Source organism: Tiliqua scincoides, chromosome 2 (genome assembly GCF_035046505.1).
Source record: "Tiliqua scincoides isolate rTilSci1 chromosome 2, rTilSci1.hap2, whole genome shotgun sequence".
Classification (NCBI taxonomy): Eukaryota; Metazoa; Chordata; class Lepidosauria; order Squamata; family Scincidae; genus Tiliqua; species Tiliqua scincoides.
In genome coordinates, this window is record NC_089822.1 from 150,013,131 (window position 1) to 150,034,882 (window position 21,752).

Consider the following 21,752-nt stretch of genomic DNA (forward strand, 5'->3'; position numbering starts at 1 on the left):
ATAGTAGCTGAGATGAGGACTAATTTTTTCAAGCTTTGTACCCTTCAGCCTACACATCAGTTGCGTTAGCTGTGCTGATGTGATCTCTTTGCTAGCTACTATAGTCCTAAGAATTAGAATTGTTTCCTGCAGTAGTTTTCATTTCTTGCAGTTCAATTCTGCAACTAGACAAGAGTAGTTAAAATTGCAAAAGTGGTATCCAGGTAAGAGATATCAATTTTTTGCATCACCCTTGCATTACTATACCCCCAGTGTTGCCAGTGGTCCTTCCAACCAGCACTGAAAAGTTGGATTACTCCAAAACTGTGGTAATTTGCTAGAAAGGTTTCCCTCCTGCAGAACCATCTCTCACATAAGACAGACTCACTGGCAGCATAGTTGTTTTTCGGCATGTTTTTGCGCACAGGGAGAGTGTTGGAATACGAGTCGCTCAACTGCTTCTGAGTCTGAGGTGGGGATAAGGATTTTGGCTGAGGAGGCTTCCTGTCAGCCCAGTGGTTGTAATCTTCACCTTCTGAGCCAGAGACACCATTCATTACTGGAATGGTCTCTTGTGCAGACATTCGCTAAAAGAGAGAGCAGGGTACAGTCAGACTTTAGTACAGAGGATGACATATTGGCTAGGGAAAGCATGCAATCATCAATCACAACATCCATCAAATCTTTAGAGTGTGAAACATATCAAAAACTGTCTTTCCTTTGGAAAAAAAAGCCTAGTATGTGTTTGTTATGCAGCTGTTTCAAATCAGAAGGATGTACAAAGTAAAACACATATTGGGGAAGCCATATTCATAGCTGCAGGTATCTGTTCAGCTCAGTCTCTGTGCTCAGTTTAGAAAATACACAGATCTACAGGACTTCGTGCCACAAAGGCATTCTATCTGTCTCAGCGCATTCACATGAAATTTTAAATCTGACTAGCCAGAACTAAATGCATTTTGAGCTGTAATCAGATAGATTGTTACTGAATCCCACAAAGATACTGAGCAACTTGGTACAGTTCAGGTACCAAGTTCAAGCACAAGTTCAAATATTTCAGCACAAGGAGCACAAGTTTTCCCAGGCACAACTGTTCTACTTTCGCAATTTCATTCAGTGTTGAATAAAAAGCACCACTGATTTCAGTTTGGTGTGAAGTTAGATATTCTTGGAGAGTATCACCATGAAGTTATAGGGAAACAGAGCAAAACTAGTTATTATTCAAGAAAGCACCACAAACTATTTGTCCCCAAGAAATGCCCAGTCTTTGAAAGGCCTCATTCAGACTAGGTTATGAAAAGACCATGTCAGTCAGCATGAGGGCAGTCAAACAATTTCATTATAAACAGCTTTGACTTTCTAGGAGCAGCCCTGATAAGAAGTATTCCACTTTCTGTAATTGAGCCCCCTGGTAGTTTGCTAAAAGGGGAAGCATGCAGCTCTCCAAACACCACATAAACAAAGACCTAATACTTACTCCTACAAAAGGTGCCAGCTCTGGTGGAACTGGGAGGGGTTTGGCACCAGGGATAGGATCTGAGATGACGAGGTTTGACTTGGATGTAGACAGAGGGCTGGGCATAATAGTCCCATTGCTGCTGACAGCCATCTGCTGCATGAGCTGGATAGCACGGTCTGGAATCTTGTTGGGATCAGCACAAGCCTGTTGCCACACTGGGAGCTTGTGGGTTAAGATGTCTTTTCCCTGAAGTTACCAAAAAAAAAAAAAAAAAAGCACCAGCAGAGAGCATGAATATATGGAGATACACAGACAACATTTCTGCCAAATGTATGCTTGAGAAAGAAAACCAACAACAAAACACAGAGCACATCATCCTGGTGAATAAAACTTCCATGACCCACGGCACAATAATTATTGTTTTTCCAAGAGAAATGGGTGCATCAAGAGTTTGTAGCTTGCCTGACACACAGGTTTATTCACCATTTACCTAGCTGGGACAGGTCCTGCGTGAGCTATAAGCAAGATAAAGCCTGATAAAAGATAATCAACATATGGGTTAAGATAGCTGATTAGTCAGTTCACCTACAGTAGTGGTGGTAAAGAAATCAGCAGAGACCATACAGTATGAGCAGCTTTATTGTTTATGTATTGCTAGGACTCTGCCTCTTCCTCTGTTGTTCCATTTTTATTTTGGTGCTAATTTCCTTTCTCTCCAAGAAAATTTCAGGGTGGATCTTTCCTTATTCCCACACCCCATTTTCATGCCAAAGGAAAGGTATGAATTGGAAAGGTGTTAAGGTCAGAAAACTAAAAGGAACTGATGGAATTGTTTCATCCAGCTCTTATCATCTGCCATCTGGCATATGTGGTTTGTATTCTAGTTTGCTCAAAAAGTGTGCATCTAGTTAGTTATCCAAGCAAAGGAAGCATTTTTTTTTTTGTAGGACCCAACAAAAGCCTCTGTTCACCCCCTTCTTTGATAGTCAACCCTCAACATCACTTGATCAAAGGATCAAGATGACTCTCATTCTTTTAGCTCTCCTACTGGGTCAATCAGCACAATGGCTAAAGGAAGTGGAGCACTACCACACTTGGGACACATCGCCTGGAAAAAACCTCCACACAGTTTGTTCACAGTATATTGCTTTGTATCAGCAGGGTGCTGTCAACACACAATGTTTGTTAATAGGCTGCAGAGACCAATTGCTCCATAGCAACAGCACTGTGTGCAAGGAGGCCCTAGAACAGCCTTTGGCAGACTCCAGGCAAGCAAAGGTTCGTTGCAGGGTACAGGGATTACAGTGTAATTGTTGACCTGCAAGTGCAGTTGAACTGCTTTGGGTCTAAAAAGATAGGGCCATTTGCAGAGCTTGGAATTCTGTGATGCCAGAAGAGGCTGTTCCTGGAGAAGGAAGTGATGCTCAATTAAATGGGTGGGCAAATTTTTGTCATTTTGAGTAGGACAACCTCAGTTGGTCCGGCTGAAGGCACTGTTTGTACTAGTCAGTCTTCTCTGTGGAATGAAAATTGCCACGCCTCAGGGAGAGTGACAGACAGCTGGACCTCAGGAGAGCATCTAATGAAGGACTCATATTCCGGAACTTCTCACTGCCAAGTCTTAAATTGTATATTCTAGTTCAATTTTTTTTTTTTTAGTTAACTCTGGAATCCTAAGGATGTGTCAGAATGTCATGAACAAGAAAAGCAGTCGCCAGAGCAATGGGAATACTAAAATGACAAATTACAGACACACATCTAGCATTCTAGATACAGTACAAATTGGTACCAAGGAAAGCATGGAACCTCTCTCTCTCTCCCCCCCCCTCAGCTTTTAAAGCAGCCCACAGTGCTGGAGAAGAAACTGTAAAGGCTGAAACTCTGCTTTTTTGTTGTGTTTTTCCTCCTCTTTGTGCTGTCCTGCAGATAGATTTCTTCCATTAACATAACTTCTGTGTAGAACATAATCTTGTGTAAAGTGTCCCTATGTGATGCATATTAATCACAAAGGGAATGTAAATGATTTGTGCTTCTACCTCTCTCTGCTCTTGGGTCAAAACTCCAGGCCTAGTTTAGCCAATTGCCTTTCACAACCAATCCTAAGCTTCCTGACTCTTTGGGTTATTCTGTGGGGCCAGTGAAGCTGCTGGAGGTCTCCTCAGGGGAAGGGACATTAGTCCCCTTCTCCAGAGTAAAGCCCCAGGCTCCACAATGGGGTTTCTCGAGATTTGAAAAGCCCTGTGCCTTCAGAGCCTGGCACAGGGTCTGGTGGAGGATGTTTCTGTCAGTCCCACCTCACTCCCAGGCTAGTCTCTCGTCCTGTCTCACCCTCCCCCCGCCTCAGAACACCTCCCCCATCCTCCCCACACTCCCACGCTGCCCAGCACTCACCTTCTCTCCACCAGCAGCTGGGGCTCCGTCAGCAGTGGCAACATGGTGGCCCAGGCCTCCCCACCAGCGCTGCTTACACAGGCGGTGACACAAATGTGCTTTACAGCACGATTGCAACACCCAGAGCTGGTGGTGCAAGCGTACCACTAGCACAGAGGCCCTTGGGATTGGACCCTCAGTTTCCTACCATCAGATAGCCCTACAGCCACCATTACCATTCCCTCACACCAGCTGTTCTCAGAGGCCATAAACTTCACTTTCTTCACTTCCAAAACTTAGAAGAATGACAACTATGAATCAGATTTAATAAATATATCAATATTTAATTCAATATTAAATTTAATATAATAAAATAATAAAATTTAATATACTGGGAGGTTTCCCAGTACACATCCTCTCCCAGAAGGATGTACATCTTTCAAAACTGAAGACAAAAGGTATGTTATTTAAAGTGTCACCAGACCAACTTATTGTAGCTTTAAAAAAAAAACAACCCTTAAGTTCTGAAAATGCCCAGCTTCATCCTTTGGTCAGAATACAAATATACAAGCTGAATACAAAGCAAAATCTTTTACTAGAAGTTCACATGTTATTCCCCCTACAGACTTAGAAACCACATCACACTTACACCCACTCACAGTATGGATCAGCCACCTGCATAACTCCCCAGTACAAAATGTTGCTTTGTTTTGCTTTTTTAAAAGGAGGAATTATTTCTATCAAAATGAAATGAAAGTAGGTGCTGGGGAAAGGGTCTCTTTCCCCTTGGTGACCTGGTGTCACATGTCAAAAAACAAGCAAACTAAAACAAAAGAGAACTCTGCTAGTATATTCATGGTGAGATTTTGTTCTTGCACTTCACAGATATAAGTCACATATAAAAGGCCTGGACGTATGTTGGTAATTGACTTGGCATATGTTCTGGCTTGAAGATGTTTATGACTAAGTGGTACTTTTCTGTTAATCTAAAAATCTTTTCAGTCTTGCCAGATGGAGACTGTAGATGAGATGAGTGATTTATGGGGGAAAATGCAGCTACAATCACTCATATATACACACACAAGCAATTATGCTTATAGAGTATGTTTGTTCACCACAATGCCAGCAAGAGTTAGCTGATGGGAGAAGTACCAAAAGGCAAAAATGGCAATCTATGATAAATAAGAAGAGCTGCTAAAACTCTTCTCAATCACTGTATCACTGTCATGTCACCTATTTACTAAATACATATGGCACAAGATTTGTCACCCATTTTTGGTAATGGGATCGTATTCAAATTCCCCTGCAGCAGAAATTTTGTTCCAATTGATTCAACAACATAGTGCGTTGCACTATTAAAGTGAGATTTCTGCAGCAGTTTTTCCCACCTAGCCATATATTCTTTGTTACAAGGTCTAAGGAGGAGGACCTTCTAATCAGAACTCTACAAGGGACTAAAACAATTATGATAAAGAATGGATTGCACTGTCAGAACTTTAGTGATGATGACACAATACTCCTCTGTTATACTGATTAGAAGAAATTGGGTTGGTCAACACCCCTTACTCCAGCTTCACCTTAGGACCTGCCTCTAGGGTTTTCCACCACTGCATTAGGATTGGCAGTGCCATACTGCAGGAAGCAGTAGGTAACCACCATGCTTCTATCAAAATCCAATAGTTTACAGGCACACTGGAAGAGTTATTGAAATGGAAAACTGTGAGTCTCAATTACACTGGAAACTACTGCAGGGTCCCAAACGTGTACACAACACACCCTTGTTGCAGAAAAATTTATAACTGCCAGATACAAGGGATGCACGCTGTGGGGAATGAAGGCCTGCGGTAGAACACATTTAAGCACATGAGTAAACAGAGGAAACAAGGTATATATACTTCTACGTTCCACTTCTCTTTACTTGTTCAAGACTATAGGTACTCCTATATCTGTAAACATGAGAGAAGGTGTTTTAAATTCCCTGCAGAAAAAGTAAACTCTTTTTTGTTTGAAAAGTCCTTGAAGAAAGCTGTCACCTGTGCTTTAAGGCAGAGTTACGACCACAGTCACTGATTCTACAAACATGCATAAAATGAAATCACTTCATGACTGATGTTGAATCATAAGTGATTTTAGAGCCCAATTCTATCCAACCTTCTAGCACTGCTGCAGCTGCAATTCAACCCCGAGGCAAGGAAGCAAATGTTCCCATATATTGAGTAGGCCTTATCGACTGCCCTTCCACTACAGGATGCAGTGTACGTCCCAATGGCACAGCTACACCAGCACTGGAAAATTGAATAGGATCGGGCCCTTAAAGGATTTTATTCAGACAGGGCACAAAAAGTGCTATGTTTTGATCTCTTTGAACCGTATACATGGAGGGGGACTTCTATCTCATTCTTCTACAGCTACTTGCTTACCTTGGAATGGTATGTGAGAGCATTTTTGGCAACGGCACACTGCTTCTCCACCAGGAAACAGAACCGCCGCCTCTCTTCTGTGAGAGCTGTCTTGTAGCCATCAGACACGTAATTCTCCAGCTCACCTTGCTTGTTGGTGATGGCTTCAATGAACTGGGTAGGAAAGAACACCACAAGGTAGAACTAGTTACCAGAATGGACAAGCCAAATCACTACACATAAAGAGGCCCAATCATCCTAAATTATAACATATTTGGTGATTGTTGTACATGTTGCCATGCTGGTATCTATGCTGACTATAGCAAGAAAGAGAGGCAGAGCAGGCTGTCTCCCTTTGGTTGGTTGGCAACCTTCAGTCTCGAAAGACTATGGTATAAGCCTACAGCACCCGGTATTCCCAGGCGGTCTCCCATTCAAGTACTAACCAGGCCTGACCCTGCTTAGCTTCCGAGATCAGACGAGATTGGGCACTTTGCCAACACGGAATATCCAAGACTGATTCTGTCAAGAGTTCTGTTTAACAGTGGACAGCAGGGGGCACTAAGTAACAGAGCAAAAGCAGACTTGTGAGTTTTATATATACACATCCACATCGCTCCCCCTCACCAACCATCCTTAGTCATCTGACCTCCCCCACACAAAAGCTCCTGACTCAGAACGTGGGCTTCAGATGTTGTGTGGGTGGCAGAACAGCAGAGAGATTCTCTCAACCTCCCTCCTACTTAGCCTGCACCTGGGTGGTGTTCATTTTCTAGTGCCAATCCTTAACAGACTGGCTATGCTGTTCACATCAGGTTCAAGCATTTTAAAAGACTGCACACAAGTGATACTGGGCTTAAAATACAGTATGTGTGTCCCCCAACCTGCTGTTATCTGGATATTTAGAATGAATACAGGCCCCCCCCCGCTTCCTGACAAAATCATGAAGAGAGGCACGCAAACAACACAGAGCTCTATTTCAGCTCACCTTCCACAATCTACAAGCTTCTTCTGAGAAGATACAACACAAACCACCTGAAAAGCTCCCACAGAGAACACTGTTCTCTTTATAAACATTTGTTTACTGATTCAAACAATACTCACATTGGAATGTGATACACCCATATTAAAAAAAAAAAAGCTCCCCTGAGCTCCGACCTTTACCTACTAAAGGCCTATATTACCTCCAGACTCACTTTCCCACTACTGCCAGAAGTCCCAGATGCACCCAAGTTGTGGACTCAGTGTTTGGTCTGAATAGCTCTCACTACATAGAACACTACAGGTTCTCACTACCACAATATTTGTCCTTTTGGAGTGCTCAATTCTTTTCAGTTATGCAAAATGAACACTGGTTGCCATGAACTGGATATGCTCTGTGCTAACTGAAGCAAGTAAAAAAAACACCCTACTCTTGAATTCATTTGGTTTTGCATTGGGCTGCATCTGCCACCCTTAAGTTTGTCTTTTGGGGAGGAGGGGACTCTTGCTCAACTGCAGTGTAACCATCTCAGCCCACAATGGATGTAAGTTAAGAAACTCTTGCCCAAGATTGTTTAGTTCCAATCAACATGTTGCCTAAGTCACCTATTCTTCCCTAGGGAGATAGGACTTCATGAAACCATTGCTGCTCTTTTCAGGATTCCCTTGTCCTTCAGAATGCCTTTTCACTAGGCCTGCACTATTTAATCAGATTCCACATCATTTGATCAATTAAAAAGGTGTCCCCAATTAGAGAAACTGGTAAAAAAAATACAAACACTAAAAATCCCTGCAAGAAGCTGGTGCTGTTTTAGAAGAGGCATTTGCACCTGTGCAAAAGAGAAGAGAGACTGCCCAGGCTAAGAAGATATCTGTTATGACACATGTTGAACAGCAAACATGATCTGATAAACTTTTAAAATTAGCATGCAATATTTATGTAGACACAAGTCAAATTTAAAAAGTGATTAAAACTCATACAATTAAATCAACTATGATTTCTTTAACTAGATGACAGCTCTGCTTTCCACTCAAGGATACAAGCAATCAAGCAAGCAAGCAATTTATTTATTTATAAATAAACCCTATTTATTTATAAAGAAAAGCAACACCAGACTTGTCTCTTTTGATATACACTTCACAAATGTTCAGACTTGCTTCAGAGCACTTAAAAGTGGTCTCCACCACTCCCTGCAGAAGGTCGATTTTGTTTCTACTTCCTCCTCTATCCTACTACAAGTCCAAACCTGCTTTCCAGTAAACAGTTACTAGGGTGGAGGATAACATGGCATTATTTTAGCATTCCTCCTTATATAAACTCCAACAGCCCAATCCTAACTAAATTCCCATTCAGTGGCACTGGCACAGGCTATGCTGTATTCCTCAGGAGAATTCTGGCTGCAAGGGGTCTCCTTGGGGTAAGGGGACATTTGTTCCCTTGCCCCTGGGTAAGCCAAGCCCCAGCAGCCACAATGGGTCAACCCAAACCTGCAACAGTCATATCGAGTTGATCCATGCAAACAGATCAAGTTCAGGAATGGGGTTAAGATACAGCACATAGCAAGAGAAAGAGGTTGGTTAAAGACAAGAAAGATGTGTATACACAGTATCTTAAATAAAATATATTGCATTAATTTACGATCCCCTGGGGGCTGGGGATAAGAATAGGCCCTCAGTTTGGCTGTATTTGTCGTAAGAGGCGACTAAACAGCCACTAGGTAGATGGGACTCGTCAGCCTGGGAAGGCAGCTCATCTGAGAGAAGGAAAACTCTGATCCCAAACCTCCGCTGCCTTGTGGCTACATCCAGTTATGGAAAAGGCTTCAGGAGTCAACCTCGAGGCAAAATCAGGAGCCGGAGTCCCTGAGGCAGTTCATGGCTGAACACAGTCACGTTCTGGCAACTCCTGCAACGCCGCTGGAACCAACCGTATTGGCCTCTGCCTTTCCACTGGACCACTTCAGCGACGTGGAGAGGGGGGATTTGCTGCATGGGTAACAGCCTATCCTCCATACCTACTTTACCCAGGCTTCGCGCACTGGAGAGGACACTCTGTTCCACAACCACCATTCAGAGCGAGACACCATAGTCTTCCAAGACTGAAGGATGCCAACAAGAATTTACGATATGGAAGTGTGATTCTGTGTGCAGCCCCATGGTTCATGTCAAAGTACTCCTATGGTTCCCTTTGATATGAAAAGTAGGACCGCCCTGATCTAGACAAACATTAAGCAGCTGGAAATTGCATGTATTTCAGTGGGAGAATTAAATACCTTCACCATCTCCCATTGAAAAAAACAGGACTCCAAGGCAATTTCACTGGCCCATACCCAAAGTTAAATCACTATCATGTGCACTTGTCCACAAACCACTACCCCTATCCAGCAGCAGATCTTTTCAGGTACAGGCAATTTAGTCTGCCTTTTGGCTCTTGTTGCTCTCAAATCATGATTATGACAGTATTTTTCTAGGATTGTGTCCACTACCACTGATTTGCTGAAATCCACTTATAGGTCCATCTGCAAATGTAGTACAGGTCCAGCCTATTTATACACGGATTTTTATACACGGATTTGATTCAACAGGAATGGCCCCCTGCAAAGGAGAAGGAATGTGCTGATCCCTCTAGAAGGGGAAAATGCATCCCTTTAAAATCAGTTTCAAAAACTGAACAGTCCTTTAACAACAGCCTCCTTAATGAGAGAGAAAGAGGGCAGCTGGCTGACAATCTATCAATCCTTCTCTCTCCATAGGACCCCTCCCTTCCCCCTGAGCATCTGAAAGAAAGGTGATAGCTTTGCATTGGTGAAGGGAGGGGCTGATTGATGGATTGTCTTCGTAATGACTCTTATCTTAGAGTCAAAAGGTCAGCAAGGCTGTTTTTAAATCACAGCAGCAAAGAAACTTTGTTTTTTAAATTTTGAACTATTTTGTTGTTTTTATAGTTATGAAGGTCACCTTAAGCTCTCTTTTTATTGAAAAGGTGGGATAAACATTTCTTAAACAAATTGCAGCAATGAGGATGAGGCCTGACCATTTGTTAAAGGCATTTGTTTGGCTGCGAGGTTTTCTGACCCTTGCCAGTATTCTCTGACATTTCCCAGTGTCAGAGATTTCTAAGAACCTTATATAGCACGTCATCATCAATTTTCTAACATACACACATCATTCTACATAAGAACTTGGTGACATCCGACAGTATGCAAAATGCATGCACAAGACCTATTTTTAGAGTCTAAATCTATGTGATTTCTGAACTTCAGTCAGAAGTACCATGGCTATTTTGTTAGGATGCAGCTTGTTAAGAACAGTAAGGAGACTGAGGTCTGCCACCAAATATTACTTTTAATGCAACACGTATTAGAATAAAATTAAAATGTAGCTTTGTTGCCCTTTTTCAGTACCAGTACCTTTCCTCTGGAAAAGAAAGTGACTTAACCTAGAGGCTCAGAGTTGTCAGTACAGAGAGTGACTAAGATGCAGTCACCTGTCATGCCTGCACTGTCCTCAGCTGTGTCAACAGTAATTGTGTCAAGCCATTCTTCCGCCTGGAGCTCTATGCAGAAGGAACAAGGTGCAGGGTATGTCTTCAAGGTGGGAGAAAAGGTCTAAAAACTAGATGGAAAAAGGGGAAGCATGTTCACCTGTTGTGCTACCTCAGAAATCCTAGCGTGTTGTAACACTCTAAGATGAAATGCATCTTCTAGATTCTAGACCAGGGCTGTCCAAACCTTTTGGCAGGAGGGCCACATCATCTCTATGATGCTGTGTCAGGGGCCGGGAAAGAAAAGAATTAATTTACATTTCAAATTTGAATAAATTTACATAAATGAATATATTAGAGATGGAACTTATATGAATGAATGAAGGTCTTGCAATAGCTCAAGGCCTATAAAAGGCCTTGCACAAATCAAGGCCAGCCTTTCCTTCACTGCTACTGCTGTATCACAGACATGAAACAACAAGCAGAGGAGGGAGCCCTAATCCCACAGCTCATGCAAGAGGTCAAACAGTTGGCCTTCATGCTGAGAGCAACTGCATCAGGCCAGTGCAGGCTCCAGTAAGTCTCCGTAGGGCCAGAGGCTCATTGGAGACTGGGGTCCTCCCTGAGGGCCGGATTGGGAGTCCTCGAGGGCCACAAGTGGCCCTAGGGCCGGGGTTTGGGCACTCCTGTTCTAGACCCACCAGTTCGTGTACACTTCCCCCGTCCCTTTAAGGGGCAGGGGAAGGGGGGGAGGCAGTGACTTGGTCGCTTCACTAAGGGGGGGGGTGCTTTGTACTTACATTTAACTAGATAGGGCTTCTGGAGTCTGCAGGAAGTGCGGGGAGCCCTGTGCAGCCCTCCCCAAGGCTTGGAACATTCAGAAAAAGCAAGAGCAAAGCACCTCTTGAAAAATGGAAGTGCTTTGAGCTCGCTTTTTCTGAATGTTCCAAGACTCAGGGAGTGCTGTGGAGGGGTCCCTGTACCTCCCGCAGACTCCAGAAGCCCTATCTAGCTAAATTTAAGTACAAAGCACCCCCCCCTCGTCCCCCCTTAGTGAAGCGATCCTGGAGATTGCTTCGATGCCCTAGCCCCTCCCCCACAAGGTCTTACTGAGAGAGTAAAGCTCCCCTGAAGTCTGAGAAATGCTGTTCTAGAATGTTAACTTCCTTTAAGAGTGAGATGCTAGGAGGAGGGGAAGCAGTCCAAAGTGTTCATGAAAGAAAGCTGGGATAATGTACTGGTTAAGAATGTGAGCCAGGTAGTCCCAAGTTCAAATCTCATGTGCTTGGAACATTCAGAGAGGCGCAATGAAAATGCCACATATGGTCATCATGACCTGCTGCTCAAAGCCTCGTGTTCAAACCTTGTAATTCAGTGCCCCTACCATTGTGTCACTGAGTGCAAAGGCAGGGGTGCTGCATTACAGGTACTAGCAAAGGAAAATGGCATCTTTATCTGCCAAAGAGCACTCTAGGCTGTGGCGGCCACCACCTGTGCCTTGCATATGCCAGCTTGCTGAGAAACAGTTCTTTTACCTATAACACAATGCCCCCACCCCTCCCAAAGAACAAAGAAAAAGATGGCAGCCACCAACACAGCTGCCATAGTGAGCTCTCTAAACCCTCACTGTTGTTAAATTAAGTCCCAATAAAGGCTTGAGAGATGCTTACCTTGGCAGTGGTGGCAGTGGCCACAGACCAGAGTGTTCTTTGGCATGCATAGGTGCCTGTTTCCTTTACTGATGATGCAATGTCCCCATTGCTGCACTCATTGACATAATGGTTGGGGCACTAAATTACAGGGTAACCAGCTGCCCTACTCTGTTGTTGCTAAGGAGACCTTCAGGGGCTTGCATAAACCTGGCACCAGCACTGTATCTGCCGCTTTTACCAGAACATTATTTACAATGTAGAGGAAGAGATGTGCAGAAGCAAAATTAAAGTAAGAGCTCATCCTCACCCTTTCCATCTTCACCTTATCTGTCCTTTCTTTGCTCTGTGAAGTCTTGCAGAGAGATAACTATCCTGAACTTGCACTCTTTCAAACTCCCTCCCCAGGGATATTCAAGACTCTTTGCTCAATTGTTGAAGACAATTTAATTTCTCAAGAAATTGTAATTCTTAGTCATAACTGTGATTTTTGCTGGTGTGTTTGCTTTTGTTAGCTGCCCTGAGTTTGTCTAAGGATATAACTTCTGAGAAAACAAAGTGCAATCCTACAGGTTTACTCAGAAGTAAATCCCACTGGATACAATGGAACATACTCCCCAATAAGTGCATACAGGATTGTAGCCTAAGTAAGTAATTTATAGCAAAGATCAGATAGCAGAATTTTTATCCCATGAAGAATTTTGCTTAGCATTAATTTCTTTACCTAGGCTCAGAGCCCATGACAGGGGTTGCAGGGAAAAAATTGCACCCAGGCCCAGGGTCAACAAGGGGGCCCAGGAGCAAAAGGAGGAGAGCCAGAAATGTCCTGGGATCTCATAAAATGTTTGCACATATTGCGTGAAGACTAGCATTCACATTTTGTATAAGCCTACATAGTTTTATAAGTCATAATACATAGAAGTTATGATCCAATGGAGAACAGAAGAGGCACAAAAGAAACTTCATGCCCCCTGATAAAATTCCTCTCAGAGGCTCTGCCTAGGATGGAAAAGAAAAGCAAGAATTTTAGCAGTCTGACATAAACGGAATATTTTCCCCATACAAGGACCTTTAAAACAAGTTTTGGTTTGAAGTTCTGTACAGATACGCAATCACTGCAGTATCACGCAGTGCCTACTGGGAGATGTAGTTTTTTCCCCTTGCTTGACAGTCTTTAACACTCCTCAAGCCATGCCAAACTGTGATTTCCAAGAGACACAACATTGACTCATAGGGAGTCATTTAATCCTATGCACCACAACAGATTTTTTTCATTTTGACAAAATAGCTTCCTTGATAAACTGAAAGAAGGTGATATATGGTTGTTGACAAGCCACATCAAGTAACTAAGGTCTATTGTTTCACTTCATGGAATACTTAAAAAAAAAAAAAAAGTCTTCCGCAGGATAAAGTTGTTTTTTTTTTAATTATTATTAAAAGTATTATCTGCCACCCCAGTTAGGGAGACAAAATCCAATAAAGCAGTCAAAACAATAAAATGAAATTAAAAAAAAAAATCAAAGCATTACATACCAAAACCAAAAGAAGACACACAGCACCAAGCAAAACAATAGCAGAGCAGCTCAAACCAAATGCCAGGCAAAACAAAACCATTTGTGCATACCTGCCAAATGCAAGTAGAATAGGAAATGCACTAATGTTTTCTGGCAAGGAGTTCCGTAAAGAGGATTTCCCAACAGGGAAGTCCCTCCTGTGTGTAGCCACCACCTGTGCATCCACAAATGGCGACGTGTACAGGAGAACCTCCCCAGATAACTGGGGGGGGGGGGGTTTCAAAGGGACTTTGGAGCCATGGGAGGAATGAAGACGTTTCCCCCCACGGGTAAAAACAACCTTACTACATCACTGTCCAGGTCACCCCCATTTAAAATATCTTCAAGAATTGCAGCCTTATCTGAAACAATTCGCAAATAAAAAGGGCCTTTCAATGAGACAAAACCAAACTAAATCTAGTAGCAGCTTGAAGCCAGGAAGGCAGGTGCGGCATGTGGAGCAACATGTGCATGACTGGAGCTATCTGCTGGCAAAGTCACACACCCATTTAAGAAACCAGTAATGGCCCACGACAGGACAGAGCGAGCTGTCACTTCATATAGGATGCAGCCAGATCAGAGGCAGCACATGCTGTTTCCAAGCTGGACATGCTGCGAGTGAAATTAGACTAGCCCTTTGGCTGGTGGACCAACTAGATGAAGGCAACATGCTGCCTCTGCCCTGGCTCCACATGGAGTGAGAGACTGTCTCACTCCTTCAGTGTCCTACTTCAGAAAGACCCAGAACTAGGTGTAGAAAATTCTGTTTCTTAGGCATGATGTTAAAACTACTGGTATGGCTGTGATGCTTCAGTCTGTGAATAGGGGAGTCGAGAGTGGGGTGAAGGACTCACTGATGTGATCCACCTAGCTGGCCCAGAAAAACTTGGAGCAAGCCCAGGGCACAAGTAGCAATTAGTTCTTCCCCTGCTATGCAAAGGCATAGCAAGCTGGATCCAGATGATGAAAGATGCCAGTCAACAATGAATGCAGTGGCTGGCAGGAGTCATTTACATGGCTCTCCTCACATGTACCATTTCATAAGAGTGCTGCTGCAGGGTTTATGATGGACACTTGAGGAAACTTACGTAAATCATGCAACCCTCAGCTTCAGTGTCAAGTGGCAAACCCAATCACCGAGGCTCAGACTGATGCAATTATTCGTCTAGGATACCTGAGAGCAATGTTCCAGAACAGTTTTATGTATAAGCTGGGTTGAATTTGCTCTCTTCTCACTTGCAAAAACTTACCTGAGTGTTTCATATCCCATTGCCCCAAAAACTCAATTCTGTATACTTCCCTTGGCCACTCCAACACTGAGGCTTACAAAAAAAATGTTGCAGAACAGTGTCAAGAGACTGGGAGCCCAAACCCGAGCTGCCTGGCACACAGGGCTGCCATGGTGCCAAAAATGGCTGCCACTGCATCCTAAAGACAACTGAGCAGCCATTGGTGGCTCCTCAGGGGAAAACAGCATTCGTCCCCTTCCCGGGTAAGGAAAATAGCCTAGCAATGGGACTACTTGATTCTGCAGCAGCTCTTTAGCAGCCCAACATATGGCTCTGGATCTGGAGGAGCTCAGCTCCGCCAGCCTCACTCCACTCCCTCCCCCGCCATGCCTTCCCCCCATGCCCCGACTTACCTCTCTGCCACCAGGCACTTCGCACAGAATGCTTGGCGGCGGATCACCAGCCTCCGACTGGCACTGTCCCAGCACGGGGTCACACTGGGCCAGTTCCAGCCCTAGGCCGATGCTTATCCCCACAAACATGCCTTACAGCACATTTGCAACAGTGCGCACCAGTGGTGAGCTGGTGCACACTGCATACAATTGGGCCCTGGGACCATAATCTCTCCAAGAACTCAACATGTCAGGTTTCTAGGTTGGAGAGCCTTTAGATCATGGTTCCCTACTTTCAGGTGACTACAGACTGCCATGCGTGAACTCGGGCCCACTGTGCACCACGAAGTGCGCAGTCACAGAAGGACATGGTGATGGCGCAATGATGTCATTGTGCCATCACCACCAGCTGCCAGATTATCCCAATTTTGGGCCAAGGGAGGGCAGAAAACCCAAGTAAGGCAAGCAAAGCAACAAGCACATGGCGCTCCACTCACCTGCTGACTACCAGGCCCAGTCTGTTCCTGCTTGCTCCTGGTCCTGGGAACTGCTGCTTTAGATAAATTCATTACCCTCCAGAGACTGGAATTTGCTTAACAATTCATTCAGAAGAAAAGACTTGCTCAAACAGAAAAGTCAGTGCTTTCTATACACCTGAAAGCCAAGATCCTATGCAGGATGGAAGTACGATTTTCACTTGTAGTTTCACTGAAATCAATGGGACATGCTTAGGAAGAGACATGCCTGGAATCTGCATGCTAAGCAGCCACAGAATTTTTGGGTTCTTTGCATAGACTTGTTTAACTGAGTGATGAATCAATCATGATTCAGTGCCCCTTCAGGACTGGAAAGGTGGGGAATAAATTTCCAGATAAATTTTAAAAAGATGAAAAACAGTGAATCATGTTTTTAAAAGTGTTTTAAAAAAACTTAACAGGCAGTTGTGTTCACTTCTTGTTAGGCATCCTGAACAGAGTGAATCTTTGCTAATGCCAACCAGAATCTGTCCTATTGCAATGAAAGGAAGGCACTTTGGAGACAGAAAAAAAGGTAGGGGAAGAGGCAGAGTAATTAAGAGATCTGCAAAAAAGGACAATCTGAATCTTAGGAGGAAAAAAAAGGAGTGTTATCTCCTTAAGCTAGTGACTAATCACTTATGCCAAGCTTCTGCTTATCCTGAAGGCTCCAGTTGCATTATAAGCAGTCTTCATTGTTCAGTATGTGTGTGGGGGTGGAAAGGTGGGGGAAGAGAAAAAAGGAAGAAAGAAATGGTGCTGTTCACTAAGCTATCAGGCAAAGACACAAAGCAAAAGCCATAATCTCTATTGCAGCAATGGGGTGCCCTAGAACAGAGTCTCTGCCCACATGATTTGTTCACTAACATACCCCTTCTCTACTTATTTGTTAGACTGAGAAAGTCCACTGCCATTATGGCTGCATGAAAGAAGGCAGTAGTTTCAGACTGGACTACCAAACTAATGCAGCTTGTGACAGCGATCCAAGTACGAAGGCACACATATCGTCCAAAATTCAACACTGTTTTCACAATGCCACTGCGGCTAGCTTGGAATGAATTCCTTCGCATGTTTCCCTTTCATAAATTGGTATCTACAGAGTAGCCAAAGGTAACTGCTGCTTAGAGAATTTGCACAACTGTCACAGAAGGGGAGTGACACATCAGAACTGTTTGGTTTGAACAGTATTCAAGTACCTACACTTACAGGCCAAACTCACAAGGTTCATTTTGAACTGAGTTACCTTAAGTCAATAATTTTTTCCCCACTCAATGTCATTATGCAGGGGAAAAATATTTCATCACTTGTGTGGATTCAGAGTTTGCCATTTGTTACTCACATGTTTAGCAGCATGATCCAACTTGTTTATATAACTAACCTGTGACTGGTTGCGAGAATGCCATGTGCTGCAGTACTGTGCAAATGCAAAAGAGTTCTCAAAAGGAAGAAACTAGATTAGTGCTCAGAAGAAATCAAAGCAGACAAAGAACCCTGAATTCCTGTTCAGCATCCATGGTCACTTAAATGTCACTGAGCTGATCCTGCTCAGGGATGGTTGTCCCTTGTCTGGAGAGCACAAAAAACATTTGGGGAATAACGTGCCATCTCCTAATTGTTGTTCTGGAGCAGGTGAAGGTACAGAAAGAGAATGGACCATTATCAACAAGCTACCACGCAGACAAATGTGAGAGACAAAATACAAAGAGAATTGCCTTCCCACCCCCAAGAGGCTTTCTCGCTTTGCTCCAGCAGCAGTGCCAGCATGCCTACAATGAAACCCAGAATGGTACAGAGGTAGAATGTTTCCTTTCAGTTTATGAAATCAAATTTGAAATCTCACTTAGCCATTAAACTCCCTTCACTTCCGTAAGCTTTTGGACCGCCTATGGGTCCCCTTGGACCTAGCCTAACAGTCTGCCCTCCTTTCCCCACCCTGCCTTTTGAAATGGCAGGCAGCAGTAGCTGGGAGAAAAACAGAGGCAGTGAGCTGAGGTAAGGTTAAGTCACCATAGGCAATGGGTGGCCACAGGCTGTCATAGTCACTTTATTCTGTCTCATCCTGTGTCTAGCCATGTTTATCCTGACTGTGCTGTGAAACCATTCCATTTCTCCCCCCAGCTCTCTCCTTCTCACACTGAATTAGCCCTGTTAGCTTTAACTATGATGAATACTAAGCAGAAGTTTGATGTGCACCAATGCAACCTTTAACTACAGCTAAGGCCAGCAGAGGGAATGTGTGTGTAAAGAAAATCCATTATTCTATAGCCTGATCTTAATCGTCAAACTTGTTTAATGAATTTAAGAGCATAAGAGCAGCATAAGTCTCAAGTAAGTGGAAGATGCTGACACTAAATATTGAGGAGCTGCAAATATCAGTGATCGGGGAGGGGGACCTTACTCTACTTCAGAAATCAAAAGGTTAGTTTCCAATAGGGAACATGTCCTTTCTTTTATTTTAAGGTAAAATGAATTGAAAAAGTGGGAAGTAGTGAAAGGATTGCCTACACAATGTCAAGCTACAAAACAGAAATAGGAAGGTGGTGAGAAACAGGGTTGTTTGAGAGAAGAGAAAGAAGGGCCAGGGTTCACCACATATGAGTTTAGCCAAAGCATCTGTTACCAGTGGAGGGGTTGAGAGATGCAGCCAACTGGTGGGAGGGCACCCTGCACCTGTCTGCTGCCCCAACCTCTACTGGAGAGCAGGCAAGAGGAAGGAGGGCCACTTATCAGTGCTGCTGCCAAAAGTGCAGCAGCAGAGCTGGAGTAGCAGGTAGAGGATGCTGCAATCCTGGTTCTGATGGCGCTCTTGGAAAAACAATACCCAGGATGAGGACTACTGTCTATATACTTCCTCCACCACCCAGCACATCTTCAAAAACAGACTAGACATGGAGGATCATGGGAGTCCTAGAATGCTTCCTACCCAGTCAGTTTTAAAGAAGCATTCGCTGAAGGAGATAAGGAATCGGGGGTGTCTGCTGATGGTGCTGTGGACAATATTCACCAAAGACTCAGACATGGAGTGGAGATGCAGGAGTGAGCAAATAAAAATGTGTGTTAGCATGTGCATACCCATGTCCCTTCCTTCCAGTGCCTTAGAAAGCTCTTTCTTCTCAGTTGCGTAGCTAAGGGAGTGCAGGGGGTAGCAGTTGCACCAGGCATCAAGTTTTAGGGGGGCAACAAGCTGAGCTTGACACTAGTGACCAAAATAGTGAAAATCTTGATATATATAATACCAAAATGTTATATACCATTGGAAAGGCAATTTAATGTAGAATGCAATGAAACAAACCTCATTGGAATATCTGTATTCTATCCAAAGTTATGACCAATTAACCAGAAAATGAAAACACAATTGCCTTATAGAACTTTTTATTTATTTACGTAATTAATTTGATTTTGTCTGGGGGAGCTATAAATCTTCTTTGACCCCAGGTAGCAGATAGATGCCATTTCACTTTTGAAAAAGCCCGGTTGTGACATCACTTCCGGGGCAACATTTTGAGCTTGGCACCTGGTTATATGATCATTAGCTATGCCACTGTTTCTTCCTACTCATGATTAATAAAATCATGCAAAATAAGCAAACACAAATTGTTCAGTTCACATCATTTGCAAACGTCACAATATTTAACTCCTTTTGGCATATAATTTTGATTTATTTTGTTTAAGTGCAGATCGTGCTCAGGGCTGTGTGTAATCACAAAGTGATAGAATAATCTAAGAAAGAGGGGAAACGCTCAGTAATTCAGCCAGAACAGTTCCCTGCAAGCAAGATACGTGGTAAAATAATATCTCAAGGGAATTCTGGTAGCTGTATCGCTTGGCAATTTCACAAAGTGGACAAAACCCAAAAAAATGATCAGACAATCAGCACAGAGCGATGATTCACAGCAAGAAAAAAAATGCAAACATTTTCCCATTCAGCAAGTTTCAGGTACCAAAGAAGCAGCTCCTTAGGAACAAATGATTCTTAGAATTAGTACAAGTGAAAGTCCCCCTCAGTTTAGGAGGTAGGAAAGTTCCAACAACCCAATGTACTGAGAGTAACAGCCAATTAAGGCAGAGTGTGCCCCTCTACATATATACAGTACTACCAAGAAAATGGCAGTGCGGAAATGTGGCAATGCTAGTTGTATGCACAGATGATGGGCAGAGAAAGAGATGACTGAAAGGTAGGCATGATAAGCACTGCTAAAAAATAAAGCACAGCAATTGAAATATTTGGCAAGGTGACAGATATGTGTCTTTCACTATCATTATTTAAAACAGACTTGCTACTTAAAATAAAAAGCAGTCTGTGAATGACAATAAAGAGTACTATCTACTTCATCTTTCATTGTTAGTTAGTCCCAGCTAGAAGCCTGCAAGAAAAAAAACTGGGAAAAGACTAAGATATGCCTCCCCACCAAAAGAAACAGTAACTGCCTGTATCCCTGGAACATAACCCTGTTCAACTAGACTGCTACAGGGAGAAGGAAAGAGAGTAGTGTGGGGCAAGAAATACAGAATGTGAGCAAGTGGTAACGAAAAGATGGGTTCAAGGACCAAGTTGGCCAAAGAATGGGGGCAATAAGTAGATGGTGGCCAAAGAACTGGTGCAAAAATGAGATACTACAACGAACAGATAGATGAAAGAAGTTAAAACTTCATACAGGGCCTCCAATTTTGCTGAGAGAAATCTGAGCTCATATTCTTCACACCTATTTCATTTCAGTAAATACACCATGCTCAGCCCAGCCAGTTAAAACCAGCTAGAACATAATAAATCAGTACCAAGTGGTGTTGGTTAATGATTAATAGTCAACCAAATGTGTGAAAACTGCTATTAAAGACTATGGTGCACTGGTAAATTGTGAAATGCAAGCAGACAGCTATATGCCCCTAATTCTATAAATGAAAAAAAAAGTTTACAATGTCTTCATTGGAGTGTTCCTTTTGTAGTAGAAACAAGTGGCAGGAAACTCCTGCTTCACTAAAAGATGTAATTTCATCCCAAACACTTGGAGAGAGTAGCAACAGAACATATGAAATGTATAAAAACTGAAAGGAAATATGGCAATCGTGTGCATATGTACTCAAAAGTCTCATTTACTTTCATCTGGTCCTTCACTCAATGAAGTTCCACTCCCTGGGACTTCAACATCTCCTTGGGAAGCATGAGACAATAATGACTTCTTCCATCCACATGCACCTTTCCCTCTCATCTGAGGGCAGAGCAGATCAGTGCTTACTCCCCTTAGCAAGTTTTGGACGAGCATGTTGCTTCCTTTCAGCTAAGAAGGTCTTCTGGGGAAAAAAATGTTGGGGGGCAGCATCCTGAGTACTTCTGCTGCAGAAGAAATTCTAGATCTTCTCTCTCCTCCACTTCCCCTCAGCTACACCTCTGATTGGGGATACCTACAATTGTAATCCTTTTGGATCTTTTTCATTGACCAGGGTTAGGCAGGGAAAGAAAATCTTGAAAAAGAACTTTCACTGGGGTGTACGCAAAATAGGTTTACAAAAAACCTATTCCACGCACATCTAGCAAAAATTTTAATTTGCTGAGGTAAAAACAACAATGGATGACAGATAGCAGTGGCCATGTTCAGAACATTAGAGAAAGAGGCGGTGGATTAATCACAAATCAACCTGTGTTGTCCCGCTATTTAGTGCATACTCTCCATGATCCAGCCAACAAGGATGGATGAGATAGTGGCTAGTTTTCAATTACCAGGTTTAAACAAGTATGGTCAATCT

At 43.2% G+C, this 21,752-nt stretch overlaps 1 protein-coding gene across 6 annotated transcripts in view; it reads right to left on the reverse strand.

Annotated features, from left to right (window-relative positions):
• The window catches only part of BAIAP2 (BAR/IMD domain containing adaptor protein 2), a 186,408-nt gene that overhangs the window by 27,106 nt on the left and 137,550 nt on the right, over nucleotides 1–21,752 (reverse strand). For all 6 annotated transcript variants that reach the window (XM_066618508.1, XM_066618510.1, XM_066618507.1 and 3 more), the window contains exons 7-9: nucleotides 6,229–6,381; nucleotides 1,457–1,684; nucleotides 368–566 (exon numbers count right to left, since the gene is read on the reverse strand). In XM_066618508.1, the coding sequence (XP_066474605.1) occupies nucleotides 368–566; nucleotides 1,457–1,684; nucleotides 6,229–6,381 (580 nt within the window). The remainder of the gene's footprint in view (nucleotides 1–367; nucleotides 567–1,456; nucleotides 1,685–6,228; nucleotides 6,382–21,752) is intronic.